The sequence below is a fragment of the Nelumbo lutea genome, chromosome 4, assembly GCF_056320005.1.
Source record: "Nelumbo lutea isolate HS-2025 chromosome 4, American lotus-T2T, whole genome shotgun sequence".
NCBI lineage: Eukaryota > Viridiplantae > Streptophyta > Magnoliopsida > Proteales > Nelumbonaceae > Nelumbo > Nelumbo lutea.
The window spans coordinates 757,422-772,852 of NC_142687.1; the positions used below are offsets into that span (position 1 = coordinate 757,422).

Consider the following 15,431-nt stretch of genomic DNA (forward strand, 5'->3'; position numbering starts at 1 on the left):
TACTTACAGACAACAAATTTGTATTTAATTTAGGTACATGAAGGGCAAAAGGTAGGAACAAAGAATTTGTAGCCTTGATGGCTCCCTTGCCAGAAATAGGGGCAAGAGAACCATCAGCTAGGGTGATTTTATCACGTCCAGGAAGCAAGTCATATGAAACAAACAAGGTAGAAAGATTGGTCATGTGATCAGAAACACCTGAATCGATAATCCAAGGGATTCCCCGAAGGGTTAGAAGAAGAAGTCACGCCCTCTAGATGACTGATCATCTTCCCAAACTTTTCATATTCTGCTTTCATGGCTGCTAACTGTGCACAAGAAGATATCTCTTCAGTATGGTACTTGTCACTATCTGGACCAGCAACCACATTTGCACTCCCTGCTCTTTTACTATCATGCTTTTTCTGAAACCGAAGGAGAACAAAATCAAGATGTAGTTTCCAGCACTTGTCTTTGGTGTGTTTTGGCTTCTTGCAGTAGTCACATAAAACCTCTTTCTTCCTAGAGCCACTAGAAGTCCCTGCAACTCCTTTGGGTTTCACTCTCATATTAGCAAAGTGATCACTTGTACCAGTCCCTTGAACCTGGACAATCCTTCTGCTCTCTTCACTACTCACCAATGCATATGCTTGTGACAATGAGACACTCTCCTTGGATAAAATATTCTGTTTTGTGATTTCATATTCTGGGTTTAGTCCGGTTAAGAACTCAAACTAAAGGGATAGGATATCCATCACATGGACGCCCAAAGATTGCGGATTAAGGGGGCGAATTTCAAAAAAAAATTCTCTCCCTTCAACTGGGAATCAAATTCCCTATTTAGAAAATCATATTTTCAAGGATCATTCTTGAACCATAAACTGGACCAGATTTGAACCAAAAGGAGTAGGGAGGGATTATACCTGATACGGAGAAATAGTATCTCCCAATGGAGGTGTTCACGCCCAAGGAAGGATCCAAAATCTACTCCCACTGAATATGGCGCAGTGCAGGGTGGAGCAGAATCAACAGTATTCTTCCAAAAGAACTTGCCCCTTCGCAATAATCAACTGGATGGCCTGTGAATACAACTCCAACCAATCTTTTCTCCAAAATATTGGTATCAAGATCAAATCTTGATTTCTCCCAATAACTGGAGATCGAACTGCTAGAGGCGGCAACTGCAGGAAGGAGGCGGCAAGAGAGTATTTGCAGGGAGCAGAATTCTCTCTTCTTGTAATCTCAGCTCTGAAGACAAGAGTGTGTGTTAGTTGCATGTCTAAATGCTGCCACCCCCTCCTTTTATAATCTCAAAGGGATCAGCTCCTAATCCCATTAGGAGTTGCTAACCCAAATCATATTTGGATTAGAAGTCCCTTTAAGAGATAAGGGATAACCCTTATCTTATCTGCAGATTAGATCAGCCATCTCCTAATCTCTAAGTGGATACGGTCTGGGCCCAATTCTATCAGCTGATTCATCTCAGAATTTGCCCCTTTAAGTGACTAATCAAATTAGCCCAGTTCAAAATGGGCTTAAGGCCCATTTAAGGTTATGTATTCATTTAGCCTTCCAAACTGCTACCCAGTTGGGCTTCTTTGTATGGCATGGGACCCTAACATTGATCTACACATCAGCCACATGGGTTCGGCCCAGTCTCTATGGGCCCAACACTTACCCTAAGTGGTCCTTGGGCCAAGCCACCTTGTAACACCCAGGGAATGTGGGCAAATGCAAGATTAGCCTATCGGGTATTATCCTCAATGATCTTACACTTAACCTCTCAGCCCTGAATGATCATACACCGCCTGACAAGAGAGGATCTCTCCCTCGACTGCAAGGAACAGTGTTGCACTCTCTGCTTATATGGATCCCGGGAATTAAAACCTTTTGCATATCATTTCAAAACCATAATATATATACTTTCATATCTCATATAAAATATATTTTGCAAAACAAATCTCAACGATTGAAATCGGCTGCCGACAGTCTTGGTTTCCATTAGCGAGAGTGCATCCCCAATCATTACCTTTGTCCGACAAAGGGGCTGATCCTGTCACTATGATCACCCACTCAGATGAACTCTCAAACTGTCCCAACATACCTAGGTTTTGACCCCCGCTAAGGATCTCACTGATTGGTACATCAAAGACAGCCTAATCCGACACCCAGTGCAGTATCATAATCGAGTCTAGGGGTCGGGTGTAACTTTTCAGTTTTGCCCATCAATCTTCAAGGTCCAGGGCAATACTGAAAAGTTGGTCCAGTTCAAATATTCAATTAATCCTACACTGTATGTGCCTAGAGTCTTACCCTAGCAGCTGAGACAAGCCATCCCAACCGACTTGGTGGCACCACAGTGTCAGCCTTGTCAGGATAGGTCTCCCCAGACCGACCCACTGGCTGTGAACATTCTAAACTAACACGAGTCTCATTAAGTGTCCAGTTTAAGGGTATTACATAGAAACATACCAAGGGAACATGAATTAATGTGCACTTTTATTCATTTACAATAAACTCATAAAGTACATCATCTTGATTGAAGCTAAGGGCATACAAAACTGTCTAACAGCTCCCACTTGCACTTAGGTCCAATTAGGTACTAACCGGTGTCCCATGCTTTCCACGTGTTTCTCAAACACTTTCTGTGATAGTGGCTTCGTCAATGGGTCTGCTACATTTTCCGCTGATGCTACCTTCTGAATCAGGACGTCCCCTCTACCAACAATCTCCCACAGTACGTGGTACTTCTTCTTGATGTGCTTCGACTTCGAGTGGGCTCGTGGCTCCTTAGCCTGAGCAATGGCTCCATTGTTGTCACACAACAATGGGATGGGTGATGTGCTGGACGTAACTACTCCCAACTCGCGAATGAACTTTTTCATCCACACGGCTTCTTTGGCAGCCTCACTTGCGGCAATGTACTCGGCCTCGGTCGTGGAGTCTGCAGTGGACCCCTGTTTGCTGCTTTTCCAGCAAACAGCACACGATCCTATCGTGAAAACATATCCAGATGTAAACTTTTTATCATCTGGATCCGACTGGAAATCGGCATTTGTATACCCTTGGATCTGTATCGAGCTACCATCGAATACTAGACAAAACTCTTTTGTCTTTCGAAGGTACTTAAGTATGTTTTTCACAGTAGTCCAGTGCTCCTGCCCTGGGTTGGCCTGAAATCTGCTTACTACACTCACTGCCTGAGCAGTGTCAGGACGAATGCACAGCATGGCATACATGATGCTCCCTACGGCAGAGGCATAGGGAACGTCTTTCATGCCATCAATCTCCTCAGAAGTCTTGGGAGACATATTCTTGGAGAGAGTGACTCCGTGCCTGAAAGAAACATTTCCTTTCTTGGAGTTTTTCATGTTGTACCTTTTGACTATTTTGTCAATGTAAGTAGATTGGGGTAATCCTATTATCCGCTTCGATCTATCTCTATAGAGTCGAAGACCTAGTATATAGGAGGCTTCTCCAAGATTTTTCATGGAGAATTGTTGTGAGAGCCATACTTTCACCGTAGTTAACATTCCTACATCATTCCCAATGAGTAGAATGTCGTCTACATACAGAACCAAGAAGGTAACCTTATCTCTACTGTACTTCCTGTAAACACAGGGTTCATCCGGATTCTGCTCGAAGTCAAACGATTTGACAACAGAGTCAAAACGGATGTTCCAACTTCTAGAAGCTTGCTTAAGTCCATAAATGGATCTATTAAGTTTACATACCATGTTTTCTTGACCTGTAGCAATAAAGCCTTGCAGCTCCTGCATATAGATATCTTCAGTAAGATCTCCATTCAGGAATGCAGTTTTGACATCCATCTGCCAAATCTCATAATCATGGTATGTTGCTACAGCTAGCAGGATCCTACTGAAACTGCATCATTCGACCACTGTTGCTGGATTGCTCCTACCCAGAAATCTCTGGGTTGTTTTTGGAGGTCCTATTCAGTTGATTATTGGGTTGGGAAGTTGCTGAGACTGTTAAAACTAAGAGGTACTAGTCTCATCTTCATTCCAGCCCCTTCTTGAAGGCTGAAACAGTAAACAATACCCTATACTTTGAAGGATGAAACAGTAAACAGTGGGCTGTCAAGTATTGGACACTGAGTGTTCGACAGAAGGTCTCTCAAGGACTGTATTTCTTTTGCCTTCCTCTTGGGACTTCGATTGTTAGAATCAGAAATATCTTGTGTTTGGAGGTTGCTGGGTGTCTTTTGGAGGCTGAAACAGAAAAGAAAAGAATTATCACCGAACTTTGCATGATGGATTTCTCAAACTTTGAAAACAAGAATACTGCTCAATATGGGCAGACGTTGGGAACCCCAACCGATTCTATGCTAGTTGTAACTACAGTCAAGCTTGATGGGACCAATTACTTAGCTTGGTCACAATTAGTGAAAATCCATATTTGTAGCAAGGGAAAATGGGGTTTTATTTCTGGGAGCAAGAAAACTCCTTCAGAGGATGATCCATCTTATGAGAAATGGGTACAAGAAAACTACACTGTGATTGGGTGGCTTGTGAACTCAATGCAGCCACAGATCAGTCAACATTATCTATGGATGAATTCGACTAAAGAGATCTGGGATAGTGTTGCAGAGACTTATTCCCAGAAGTTGAATGTTGCTAGAGCTTACAAACTAAGAAGTGATGTGAAAAATCTAAGACAGGGGGAGAAGTCACTTGCAACATACTTCTCAATCTTAAAATCTATATGGCAAGAGATTGATTTGATAGAGGTCGTGACTTGGGATACCCCTAAGGATGCTGAAACATACAGGAAATTGGTTGAACGGAATAGGGTGTTTGAATTCTTGACAGGGCTGAATTGTGAATATAATATTACAAAGCAAAACATCTTGTCCAAGGAAGATGTTTCATTGTCACAAGCATATACTCTGGTCAGCAGTGAAGAAAGTAGAAGGCAAGTGCAGGTTCAAGGAGTTGGTATTAATGATCATTTTGCAAATATGGGAATTAAACCCAAAGGGGTTACAGAAGCTCACAGTGGCTCAGGAAGGAAAGAAGTGGTGTGTGAATATTGTAAGAAACCGAAACATTCAAAGGACAAGTGTTGGAAGTTGCATCACAATCTTGTACCTATCAGATTCCAGAAGAAGAATGATAGTAGAAAGACAGGAAGTGCACATGCAGCCACAGGCACAGATACAGAGGTTGAATCTACCAGTGCACAGTTGGTAGCCATGAAAGCTGAATATGAGAAGTTTGGAAAGATGATCAGTCAGCTTGAAGGTGCATCTTCATCATCCATCCCTTTTGGAAGTTCAGCCACCATTGCCTTTGCTCACTCAGGTATAAGGGCTTCCGCTAACCATGCATCCACCTCAGGTAAACACAAAACCCCTTGGATCATAGACTCAGGTGCTTCTGATCACATGACCAACCTTTCCACTTTATTTGTTTCATATAACTTACTTCCTGGCCGTGACAAAATCACCTTAGCTGATGGTTCTCTTGCCCCTATTTCCGGCAAGGGAACTGTCAAGGCTACAGACTCCTTACTCTTACCTTCCACTCTTTATGTGCCTAAATTAAATACCAATTTGTTATTTGTAAGTAGCTTGACCAAATCATTGAATTGTTGTGTAACCTTTTTCCCTTCTCACTGTGTGTTTCAGGACCTGAAGTCTCAGAAGGTGATTAGGAGTGGCCATGAAGTGAATGGAATATACTTGCTCGACACCCCTGGCCAATGTTGTGATCATCCCAAGAATGTTGCTTTTGGTTCTACCTTTTCAGAGTCTGTTAGTCAAATTATGTTGAGTCATTGTTGGTTGGGTCATTTACCTTTTTCTGCTTTAAGCCATTTGTTTCCAAAACTGTTTAAGGAAGTCAGTGTGTCCAGTCTCAATTGTGAGTCCTGTCAGTTGTCAAAGCATTGTAGAAAAAATTACCCTGTGAGCAATAAAAGATCCTCTTTTCTTTTTCATATTGTGCACTCTGATGTGTGGGGGCCATACCATTTATCCTCTATGGGGGGTTACAGATATTTTATTTTGTTCATTGATGACTTCTCTAGATTCACCTAGATATACTTAATGAAATCCCGGGATAAAGTCCCAAGACTTGTGAGGCAATTTCATGAGCTTGTTCTAACTCAATTTGGTACCAGAATTAAGGTTTTCAGATCTGACAATGCAAAAGAGTACTTTGAGAAGAGTTTATCCTTGTATCTTTTGGACATGGGGGTTATTCATCAAAGCTCCTGTGTTAGAACCCCTGAACAAAATGGAGTTGATGAGAGGAAAAATAGACATATTGTTGAAGTTGCAAGGAGCCTTTTGTTTGCCTCACATGTTCCCACAAGATTTTGGGGTGATGCTGTACTTACTGCTACCTATCTCATAAACCGTATGCCTTCCAGGGTTCTAGGGTTTAAATCCCCCTTTAGTCGTCTTCATCCAAACAAGGATCTCTTCCCAATTCCTCTTCGTGTGTTTGGCTGTACCTGCTATGTTCACATTCCAAGTGTGCAAAGACACAAGTTTGAACCGAAAGCCCACAAATTATCTTCCTTGGTTACTCCCCCACACAAAAGGGTTATTGTTGTTTTGATCCAAAGACTGGCACCCGACGTGTCTCTATGGATGTTACCTTTAATGAACTTTCTCCTTTTTATAGTTCCTCTCAGGATGGACTTTGTCCACAGGGGAAGAGTCTGTCACAAGTTTTTGCTCTTCCTCTTCCTGTCCCAGTTGAGTCTCTTGACAAACCTGTATCCTCACCAAATGAGTCAAAGGAGGATCAATCATTTCATACCTCTTTTCTAGGGGACCCTATTTCTTTACCCCCTCGCCCTATCCATAATCCCAAAGTGTATCAAAGACAGAGATCCATGAATGAGCAAGTGGTTTCCCTTACAACAGATGAAGCTCATACATTCCCAATCACAGATGAGATAACAGTACTGCTTCAACTCCTTTAGAATCATATTTTCCAGACCTTGATGTCCCGATTGCTGTTAGGAAAGGGAAGCGGAAATGTACTGCACACTGCATTTCCAAACACCTTTCTTATGACCTGCTTTCTCCTTCATACTTTGCCTATCTCTCTTCTGTTGCTTCTAACCCCATTCCTAGGTCTGTCTCAGAAGCTCTTGGGATTCCAGAATGGAGAGATGCTATGGAAACCGAAATGGATGCTCTACATGCAAATGGTACTTGGGAGGTGGTGGATTTGCCTGAAGGGAAGGATCCGGTTGGGTGCAAGTGGGTTTTCACCATTAAATACAGGGCTAATGGAACTATTGAGAGGTACAAGGCTAGACTTGTTGCAAAAGGGTATACACAGACATATGGGATTGACTACCTGGAGACTTTTGCCCCTGTTGCCAAGATGACATCTGTGAGGGTTCTTTTATCTCTGGCAGCTCACTTTGATTGGCCTCTCTATCAGTTGGATGTAAAGAATGCATTCCTGAATGGTGACTTACATGAGGAAGTCTACATGTGCCTTCCCCCAGGGATGTATGGGAAAGATATGCAAGGAAAGGTATGCAGATTGAAGAAATCTCTTTATGGTCTCAAACAATCTCCTAGAGCCTGGTTTGAGAGATTTAGAACTGCACTTGTTAAGTTCGGCTATGTTCAGACACAGTCAGATCATACTCTGTTTGTGAAGAGAAGTAGATCCTTGGCAGTGTATCTCATTGTGTATGTTGATGACATTATAGTGACTGGTGATGATGCCTCAGGCATTCTGGCTCTTAAGTCTTTCCTCCGTACAAAATTTGAGATTAAGGATCTAGGGGAGTTGAGATACTTCCTTGGCATAGAAGCTGCCAGATCCAAGGATGGGATCCTTATTTCCCAAAGGAAATATGTTCTTGATTTATTGTCTGAAACTGGAAAACTGGGTGCAAGACCAACTGCAACTCCCATTGATATGAGTCACAAACTTTCAGCTACAGATGGAACTCTATTGAAAGACAAAAGGGTTTTTCAGAGACTTCTTGGGAAGCTCCTGTACCTGTGTATGACTAGACCAGACATTGCGTATGCTATCAGTTGCATTAGCCAATTCATGCATGCTCCTAGAGATACTCATATAGCAGCAACAGAACGGATTTTGTGCTATCTGAAAGGCTCTCCAGGGAAAGGAATCCTATTTACCAAGCATGACCACTTGAAACTTGAAGCCTATACTGTTGCTGATTGGGCTGGAAATATGGATGACAGAAGATCTACTTCAGGATATTGCAGTCTGGTGGCTGGTAATGTTGTCTCTTGGTGTAACAAACAATCTGTTGTGGCCAAATCTTCTGCAGAAGCAGAGTATAGGGCCATGGCACATGGGGTCTCGGAATTGTTGTGGCTAAGGTCCTTAATGGAAGAATTTGGGATTGATCATGACAGACCCATGATGTTGTACTGTGATAATCAGGCTGCCATCAACATTGCTCACAACCCGGTACAACATGATCGAACCAAACATATTGAAGTTGATAGACATTTTATCTGAGAAAGAGTCTCCTCCGGAGAAGTGTGCCTTCCATTCGTTACCTTTGAAGGCCAATTGGCAGAATTTCTCACCAAAGGCATCTCCAAGGCAAGACTTCATCATGACACTGGAAAGCTGGGCATGATTGACATCTATGCTCAGCTTGAGGGGGAGTGTAGAGAAGATGGGCCTAATGGCCCATAGGCTGTTACTGTATGTTATCTCTATGTTCTTCTCTGTAATGGGCCTTATTCTGGGCCCATACTCTTTTATGTTTCTTTTTTTGTAATTTCTTGTCCAGCTAAGGACATCTCTTGTAATTACTAAAAGATTAACTTAATAAAAGTGTATTAGAGAGTTAGAGGGATGTTATGTTCGAAACACTCATCCTCTAACTCTCCTTGCCGCAGCTCTCTCTTCTTCTCTAATCTCTCTTGCTGTTTTAAACCAGCTAAGTCCCTACTTCTAGGACTGTTTTTCAACTACTTCAAATAAGATTTCGACCAACTTTAACAAAAGTACTGAATGAGGATGAGCAAGGGCTGTGTTAAACCAGCCTCAAAGCAGCAATACAAAAAACCAAATCACACCCAGAAGCTGTGAGAACCAAGACTGAAGCAGCACCTTGTTGACTACACGAGACACTAAACAGCTTGGTTTGGCCTTCAAGAAATAATCAGAAAACCTCCAAATACTGTGCACCCAGTCCAAGCTCCTTTTCTAAACAGAAATTCCAGGTACTTACCAAAAAGTACCCCAAAAAGAGCAAAGAACAGTCCATATTGATGAAGAGGCCTTTTGTGGGCAGCAGAGAAGACCCCACTGTCAAAGGTGAAAAACAGCTCAGGAACAGTCTGTACAAGTGCCCAAAAAACAACTCAAGGAAGCAACAACCCGCAGCACTGAATCCAAAGGTATTTCGGCAACTTGACAGTCCAGAAAAGGAATGAAAACAACCCAGAAATCTCTGGGTTAAACCAGATTAAAAACAGCCAAATAGCTGTACAGTTTTCAAAGAACCTTCGGACACTTCAACAGTCCAGAACAAAAAAAAAAAAAAAAAAAAAAAACCCAGAAATAACTGAGCACAACTTACAATCTCTGACTTAAGCTCCAAATCAGAAACCGACCTGTTTTCTCTGATTCTTCCTGGTCACCGAACCACTCTCCAAGAGATTTGAATCTTGGGCACTTTCTTCAATTTCCAATGACCTCCAAGAATCAGGCGACACAAGCTGAAGCTTCCAGCCCTGGAACACTCTCATGTAGTCGGCTGGACTACACCCACATGAGAGCCCAAGCCAAGTTCAGGCCTGCTCTGATACCAAGAAGAAAAACAGTCCTTAGGAATGGGGGACTGTTTAGAATAGATGCAGAAATCAAAAAGGAACAGCAGAAAATGCTTCTTCTATGGAGTAGAAGGTGAATAAGAAGATGCGGCAATAAGGGTTCAGAGAATGAGAGTTTCGAACCTTACTCTCTTTTCCAACACCTTAACACTATTTTATTAAGTTAAGCTTGAATAATTACAAGGAGGCCCTTAGTTGGGCAAGAAATTAAAAGAACATAACATAGAAAGGATGGGCCCAGAATAAGGCCCATTGCAGAAAGGAATATAAAAGGTAAGAAAGAATAAACAGCCTATGGGCCATATGGTCCATCCTCTCTATAGAATCCATAACTGGATATTACATCTTACTAGGTGGAAATTTAGTTATGTGGGAGAGTAAGAGGCAGATGGTTGTTAGAGTTGTCAATGGGTTGGATCTACCCAATAGGACCGAACCGAATTGATTATACTAGTTCTAGTTCTAAGTTTTGTTTCCCAATTATAATTTGTTTGCAAGCAATTTTTCTATTCCGAACTGATTAAGACCCGAACCGATTATGTAATTAATAATATATAAAGATCTTGTGGTTTTCTTGTATTTTTTTGTTATGATTTATGTCTAGAGGAGTAAATTTGATATATTATATAAGCTAATTTTAGTTAAAAAAAAAACACTTGTTTTTTTATCAGCAAAGGATATTCATTAATTAAATTTGGAGTTAAATTTTAGTACTGTTGTTGTACCATTCAAACTAAACCCCAAATATAAGAGTTCAGATTTTTGCCCAAAGCAAATGGGTTATATCCACTCCTTGTTTTGCCAGTGCATCTTCCAAGCCATTTGCACTTCTTTTAATCTAGCTGGAGGTGATATTGAGTTCCTTTGCTACATAGTCTATCTCCTTGAAGGCATGTCTATAACTCCAAGTTGCTGAGTTACAATGCCTTGTCCAAGATATGACCAGTTTTGGATTTATGAAGGTTGTTTGGACTAATGAACGTAGGCCAGTCTTTGCGCCTTAAGTGATTATGCATGCATACCATTCAAAATAGAGGCCTTACCTCCAAATTTGCACAAGGTTGTTTGGACTAACCCATTCCAAACAATGCCTATATAAAGGCCTTACCACCAACCCAGAAGGTACATGCACAATTTAGTTCTTGCAGCTCTCCAACTCTCTCACATTTAGCAATCTTAAAAATCTATGATTCGCTGACTTAAGCATCGAAGTGCCCACCCCGGGTAAAGCAACCTGGACACTGTGACATTGTTTCCTTGCAGGTCTCACTAGTAAACTATGCAGCTCGCCACCTTCAGCTAGAGACAATTCAGCTAGGCGTCCAAGCCGCCTTCTTCTAGGGATAGTTCAACTAGGCATCAGAGCCACCTTCTAGCTCGTCACCATTCAGCTAGGCGTTAGAGCCACCTTCCAGGTAGGGATTGCTCAGCTAGGCATCCGAGTTACCTGTCAGCCAGGAGCTGCCAAAAAGCGCATCATCAATTAGCGCCGTTTGTAGGAAACGCTACAAAAGGCTAAGTTCTCACCCAATTCTCTGAACCTCAAGTAATAGCATATTCAAGAAACAACAACGGCACTTAATCGAAAGAATCCCCTAGGGGGGCAAAATCAAAATGATTAGCCCAGACGAGTTCTCGCAATCTTGCCCGAACAGAATCTCCCTAACTATGAGGTGACCCCCATAGGTCGAGCCCTATGTGCTCTCTACGAGTGTAGACGGCCAACAGAATGTGAGGTCACCCCGTAAGTCGAGCCCTCTGTGGTTCCCGTGGGAGTTGATAGCCAACAAATTGTGAGGTCACGCCGTAGATCGAGCCCTCCATGCTCTAAATGGGAGTTGATGGCCAATAGGTTGTGGAGCCAATCTCGCAGGTCAGTCCTTCCGAAGAGACGAGGTGTTTGTAGGCCGAGGTGTTGAGAGCAAAACTGGACTGTCAAAATTCCGCCGAACTGGCGACCTGGAGACCTGCCTCCGCCGACCTGGCGACCTACTTCTGTCGACCTGGCAACCTACTTCCGCCGACTTGGCGACCTACTTCCAACAACCTGAAGATCTGCCTCTACCGCCAACATGACGACCAACCTCCGCCGACCTGACGACACGTAATCAGCACGGACGAGCCTTGTCAGCCTTGTTCGTGAGGTCACCCCTAGAGGTCGAGCCCTTTGCAGCTCCCACGGGAGTCGGCAGCCAACAGACTGTAGTTTCCCTTACGGGTCGAGCCTTTCAAGGTTCCCGTGCAAGTTGGCAACTTGCAATTAGTAGATTTGCCCCCACAGGTTGAGCACCCTGTGGCTTATCGTAGGAGTAGACAACCAGCACCTCCGAGGAATGACAGTGCAGATGTGACACTGACCCGCTATTTAAACAACGACACACATATTACAAGGGGAAGCCAAACCGCTTTCAGCATCAAGGATCCCTAAGCTGACCTTGAAATATGTTGGTAACAGGCCAAAGGACCTACAATAAAGCTACTCCCTTCGTTGAGCTAACCTCAGCTAGGGAGTGGAGGGCAATTGATGAGGGCAGATTTGGCCCTCCACTGACATCATGACACATGGCATCTCAAAACAGTTGGATGACATCCCAGCATCACCTAGGTGACAACTTGCCTTAGACAAAATGATGAAGTCCCAGCTAGTGACCTGGTGACCTGCCTCCGCTGCCAACTTGGTGACCTGACAACCTGCCTCTGCTGCCAACCTGGCGACCTGCCTTCGCCACCAACCTGGCGACCTGCCTCCGCCACCGACCTGCCTCCCCTGTCGACCTGGCGACCTGCCTTTGTTGCCAACCTGGTGACCTGACTTTGTTGCCAACCTAGCGACCTACCTCTGTCGTTGACCTGGCAACTTGCCTTCGCTGCCAACTTGGCGACCTGCCTCTGCTGTTGACCTAGTGACCTACCTCCGCCACCGACCTAGCGACCTGCCTCCGCCGCCAACTTGGTGGAAATCTAGCTAGCGAATTCGTCCACAACTCAGGGTGGCTAACAGCACCTCGTCCAGAGCCGACCTGTGGTACCTCATCAGTACCGGCCAAAGTGACCTCAACATGAGGAGCGACCTCCCTCGAAGGCTTGCCGACCTAATTGAGGTCCAAGTGGCGACCTGCAAGACGTGCTCGCTGACCTATTCTGCATGCATCCCGTTACTCCCGGGTCTCTCAGAAGTCAGCCGAATGTTTTGGAAGACACCAAATAAGGCGCAAAGACTAGTCTACATGCACGACTACCTCTGAGGACTTTGGACCAGTTAGGCACATCTTCCCAGAGATCTCGGACACGATGCGTGATGCCCACGCCAAACAATGCCTATATAAAGGCCTTACCTCCAACCTCAGAGGGTACATGCACAATTTAGTTCTTGCAGCTCTCCAGCTCTCTCACATTTAGCAATCTTAAAAATCTCTGATTCATTGACTTGAGCATCGGAGTGCCCACCCCGGGCAAAGCAACCAGGGCACTGTGACATTGTTTCCTTGCAGGTCGGACCAGTAAACTATGCAGCTCGCCACCTTCAGCTAGAGATAGTTCAGCTAGGTGTCCGAACCACCTTTAGCTAGGGACAGTTCAGCTAGGCGTCAGAGCCACTTTCCAGCTCGTCTCCATACAACTAGGCATCAGAGCCACTTTCCAGCTCATCACCATTCAGCTAGTTGTCAGAGCCACCATCCAGGTAGGGATTGCTCAGCTAGGCATCCGAGTTACCTATCAGCCAGGAGCTGCCAAAAAGCGCATCATCACCATACTATATGGTTTCATTTTGTACTTATTTTTTTGAAGATTTTCTTTACAAAAGAAACATTAATATAGTATCTATTTATTCCTTTCTTTTGTTCAAAAAATAATTTTCCTCCTCCAAAAAAAAGAAAGAAATATAAACAAGTATATGGTCTAGCAAATGACAGTACAACGTCATCAGTAGGCTGTATTTATTTCTTCACCCTTAATTTTTATGGTTCTTGTTGTACTTGTTTCGTTTAGATTCTTTTTTTACACAAGAATTAGATATAGTATTTTTGTATTCTTTTCCTTTGTGCAAGAATTAACACCCCCCCCCACACACACAAACACATACACAAAACGAAAGGAAAAACAGTCTATTAGACAACTGTGTAATATGATGGATAGTATGTGTTTGTTTCTTAATACTGAAATGCCTATCAGACTATCACTGAATCTATAAAAATTTGAGAGATCAATTGATGCATTTCTCAACTAATTAATTTTGCAGGAGGCAAGCTTAGCTATCCCATTGTTTTCACCTGTCATTGTTCCAATGGCCCAAAGCTTTGGTCCACTTCTTTCTCAGTTTACATCATCACCAACAGTCCGCCTTGGGGTGAGAAAGTTGCCTTCTTATGTTGGAGTGGTTGTCCTTTCTACTTTGGAGTAATTTAATCTGATATTACTTTGCTATCTGAAGTATGTTGTTTTATGTATGTACTTTTTGTCTATTACAATACATCATCAGCATCCATGCTTTGCAAGAAGATAGTAAAAGAAACTTTGCATGAAAATATTGTGTAGCTAATCCAGATAGACTTGGCCATGACTAATTTTAACCCGTTTTTATTAAAAAACCACTGGAACTTGTATTCAAATTTTTGTATGCTAGAATCATATATTTACCTCAGGTACTTGAGCATAACATACTAAACATTTAAGTTAACTCTTTTATTCTGCTATAAGATAATCTCAAATGCCTGCAATAGTGAAATTTCCCCAGTATTTGATCAGATTCTTGCCTACCATTCTTCATTTAGCCATTTAATATTACCTGTTTTCCCCTATTGCTGGTCGCTGTAAAAGAATTATGTTGTTTTGTGTGTCCCAGACAGAGCATGACTGGATAAGGTAGAGATTGTTTAGTCTCAAAGAAAATGCTTTAAAATTTCCTAGGTCTATACTCTATAGTATCTATATTCTGTGTACTAGGTTTATTACAACAATTTTTGAACTGATGCATATGCCATTCCTTCATGAAATGTTTCCAGGCAGAAATGGCTATGAAGCAACTAGAAAACCTTAGCCCTCCAATTATGAAGCAGGTTTTTCCCTTGGTTGAACAACTTCCTCCTTTGTACATGGATTTAGTCAGGGGGAGAGAAGAGTTTAGCCCTAAACCAGAAGAAACCCATCGGTTGGTATGTAATCACTTTAGTGTTCAGTGAATTTCCAGTAACCTGATTTACTACATTTAATATTCAGATTATTGTATTTTGTATCTCCCTAGGATTGTTGTATGAATTGTAGAAATATATTTTTTACTAAGACTGTGATGAGTTTTCTGCTACAAGGATAGATGTTATTTACCACTATTATTCATTTGAAATCTTTCTTAACCAGTGTTTTAAATGGAACATATTGGGGGTGCCTATACTTAAAAAGAAATGCTAGAATATACAAAGTTCTAGCAAGAAGTAAAGAAGCCATTATTGAGACCATCACAACAAGGGTAGCACATTGAATGAAGTCATTGAGCATTTTCACCCTTCTCTATTGATGATACTATGCATAAATGTGGGGAAGTGGCAGGCTCATCCTCCAAGAAAGTGGTAGTGCAACAACAGTGGCAACCATCCAATGGTAGAGTAATAAAGTTCAACTTTGATGGTAGTAGTAT

The 15,431-nt window shown here is 42.6% G+C and overlaps 1 protein-coding gene across 2 annotated transcripts in view; it reads left to right on the forward strand.

The window, feature by feature from the left end:
- Positions 1–15,431, forward strand: part of LOC148853284 (Gut esterase (DUF1350)) — a 106,721-nt gene that overhangs the window by 70,870 nt on the left and 20,420 nt on the right. For both annotated transcript variants that reach the window (XM_088983801.1, XM_088983802.1), the window contains exons 7-8: positions 14,040–14,147; positions 14,803–14,952. In XM_088983801.1, coding sequence (XP_088839927.1) covers positions 14,040–14,147; positions 14,803–14,952 — 258 coding nt within the window. The remainder of the gene's footprint in view (positions 1–14,039; positions 14,148–14,802; positions 14,953–15,431) is intronic.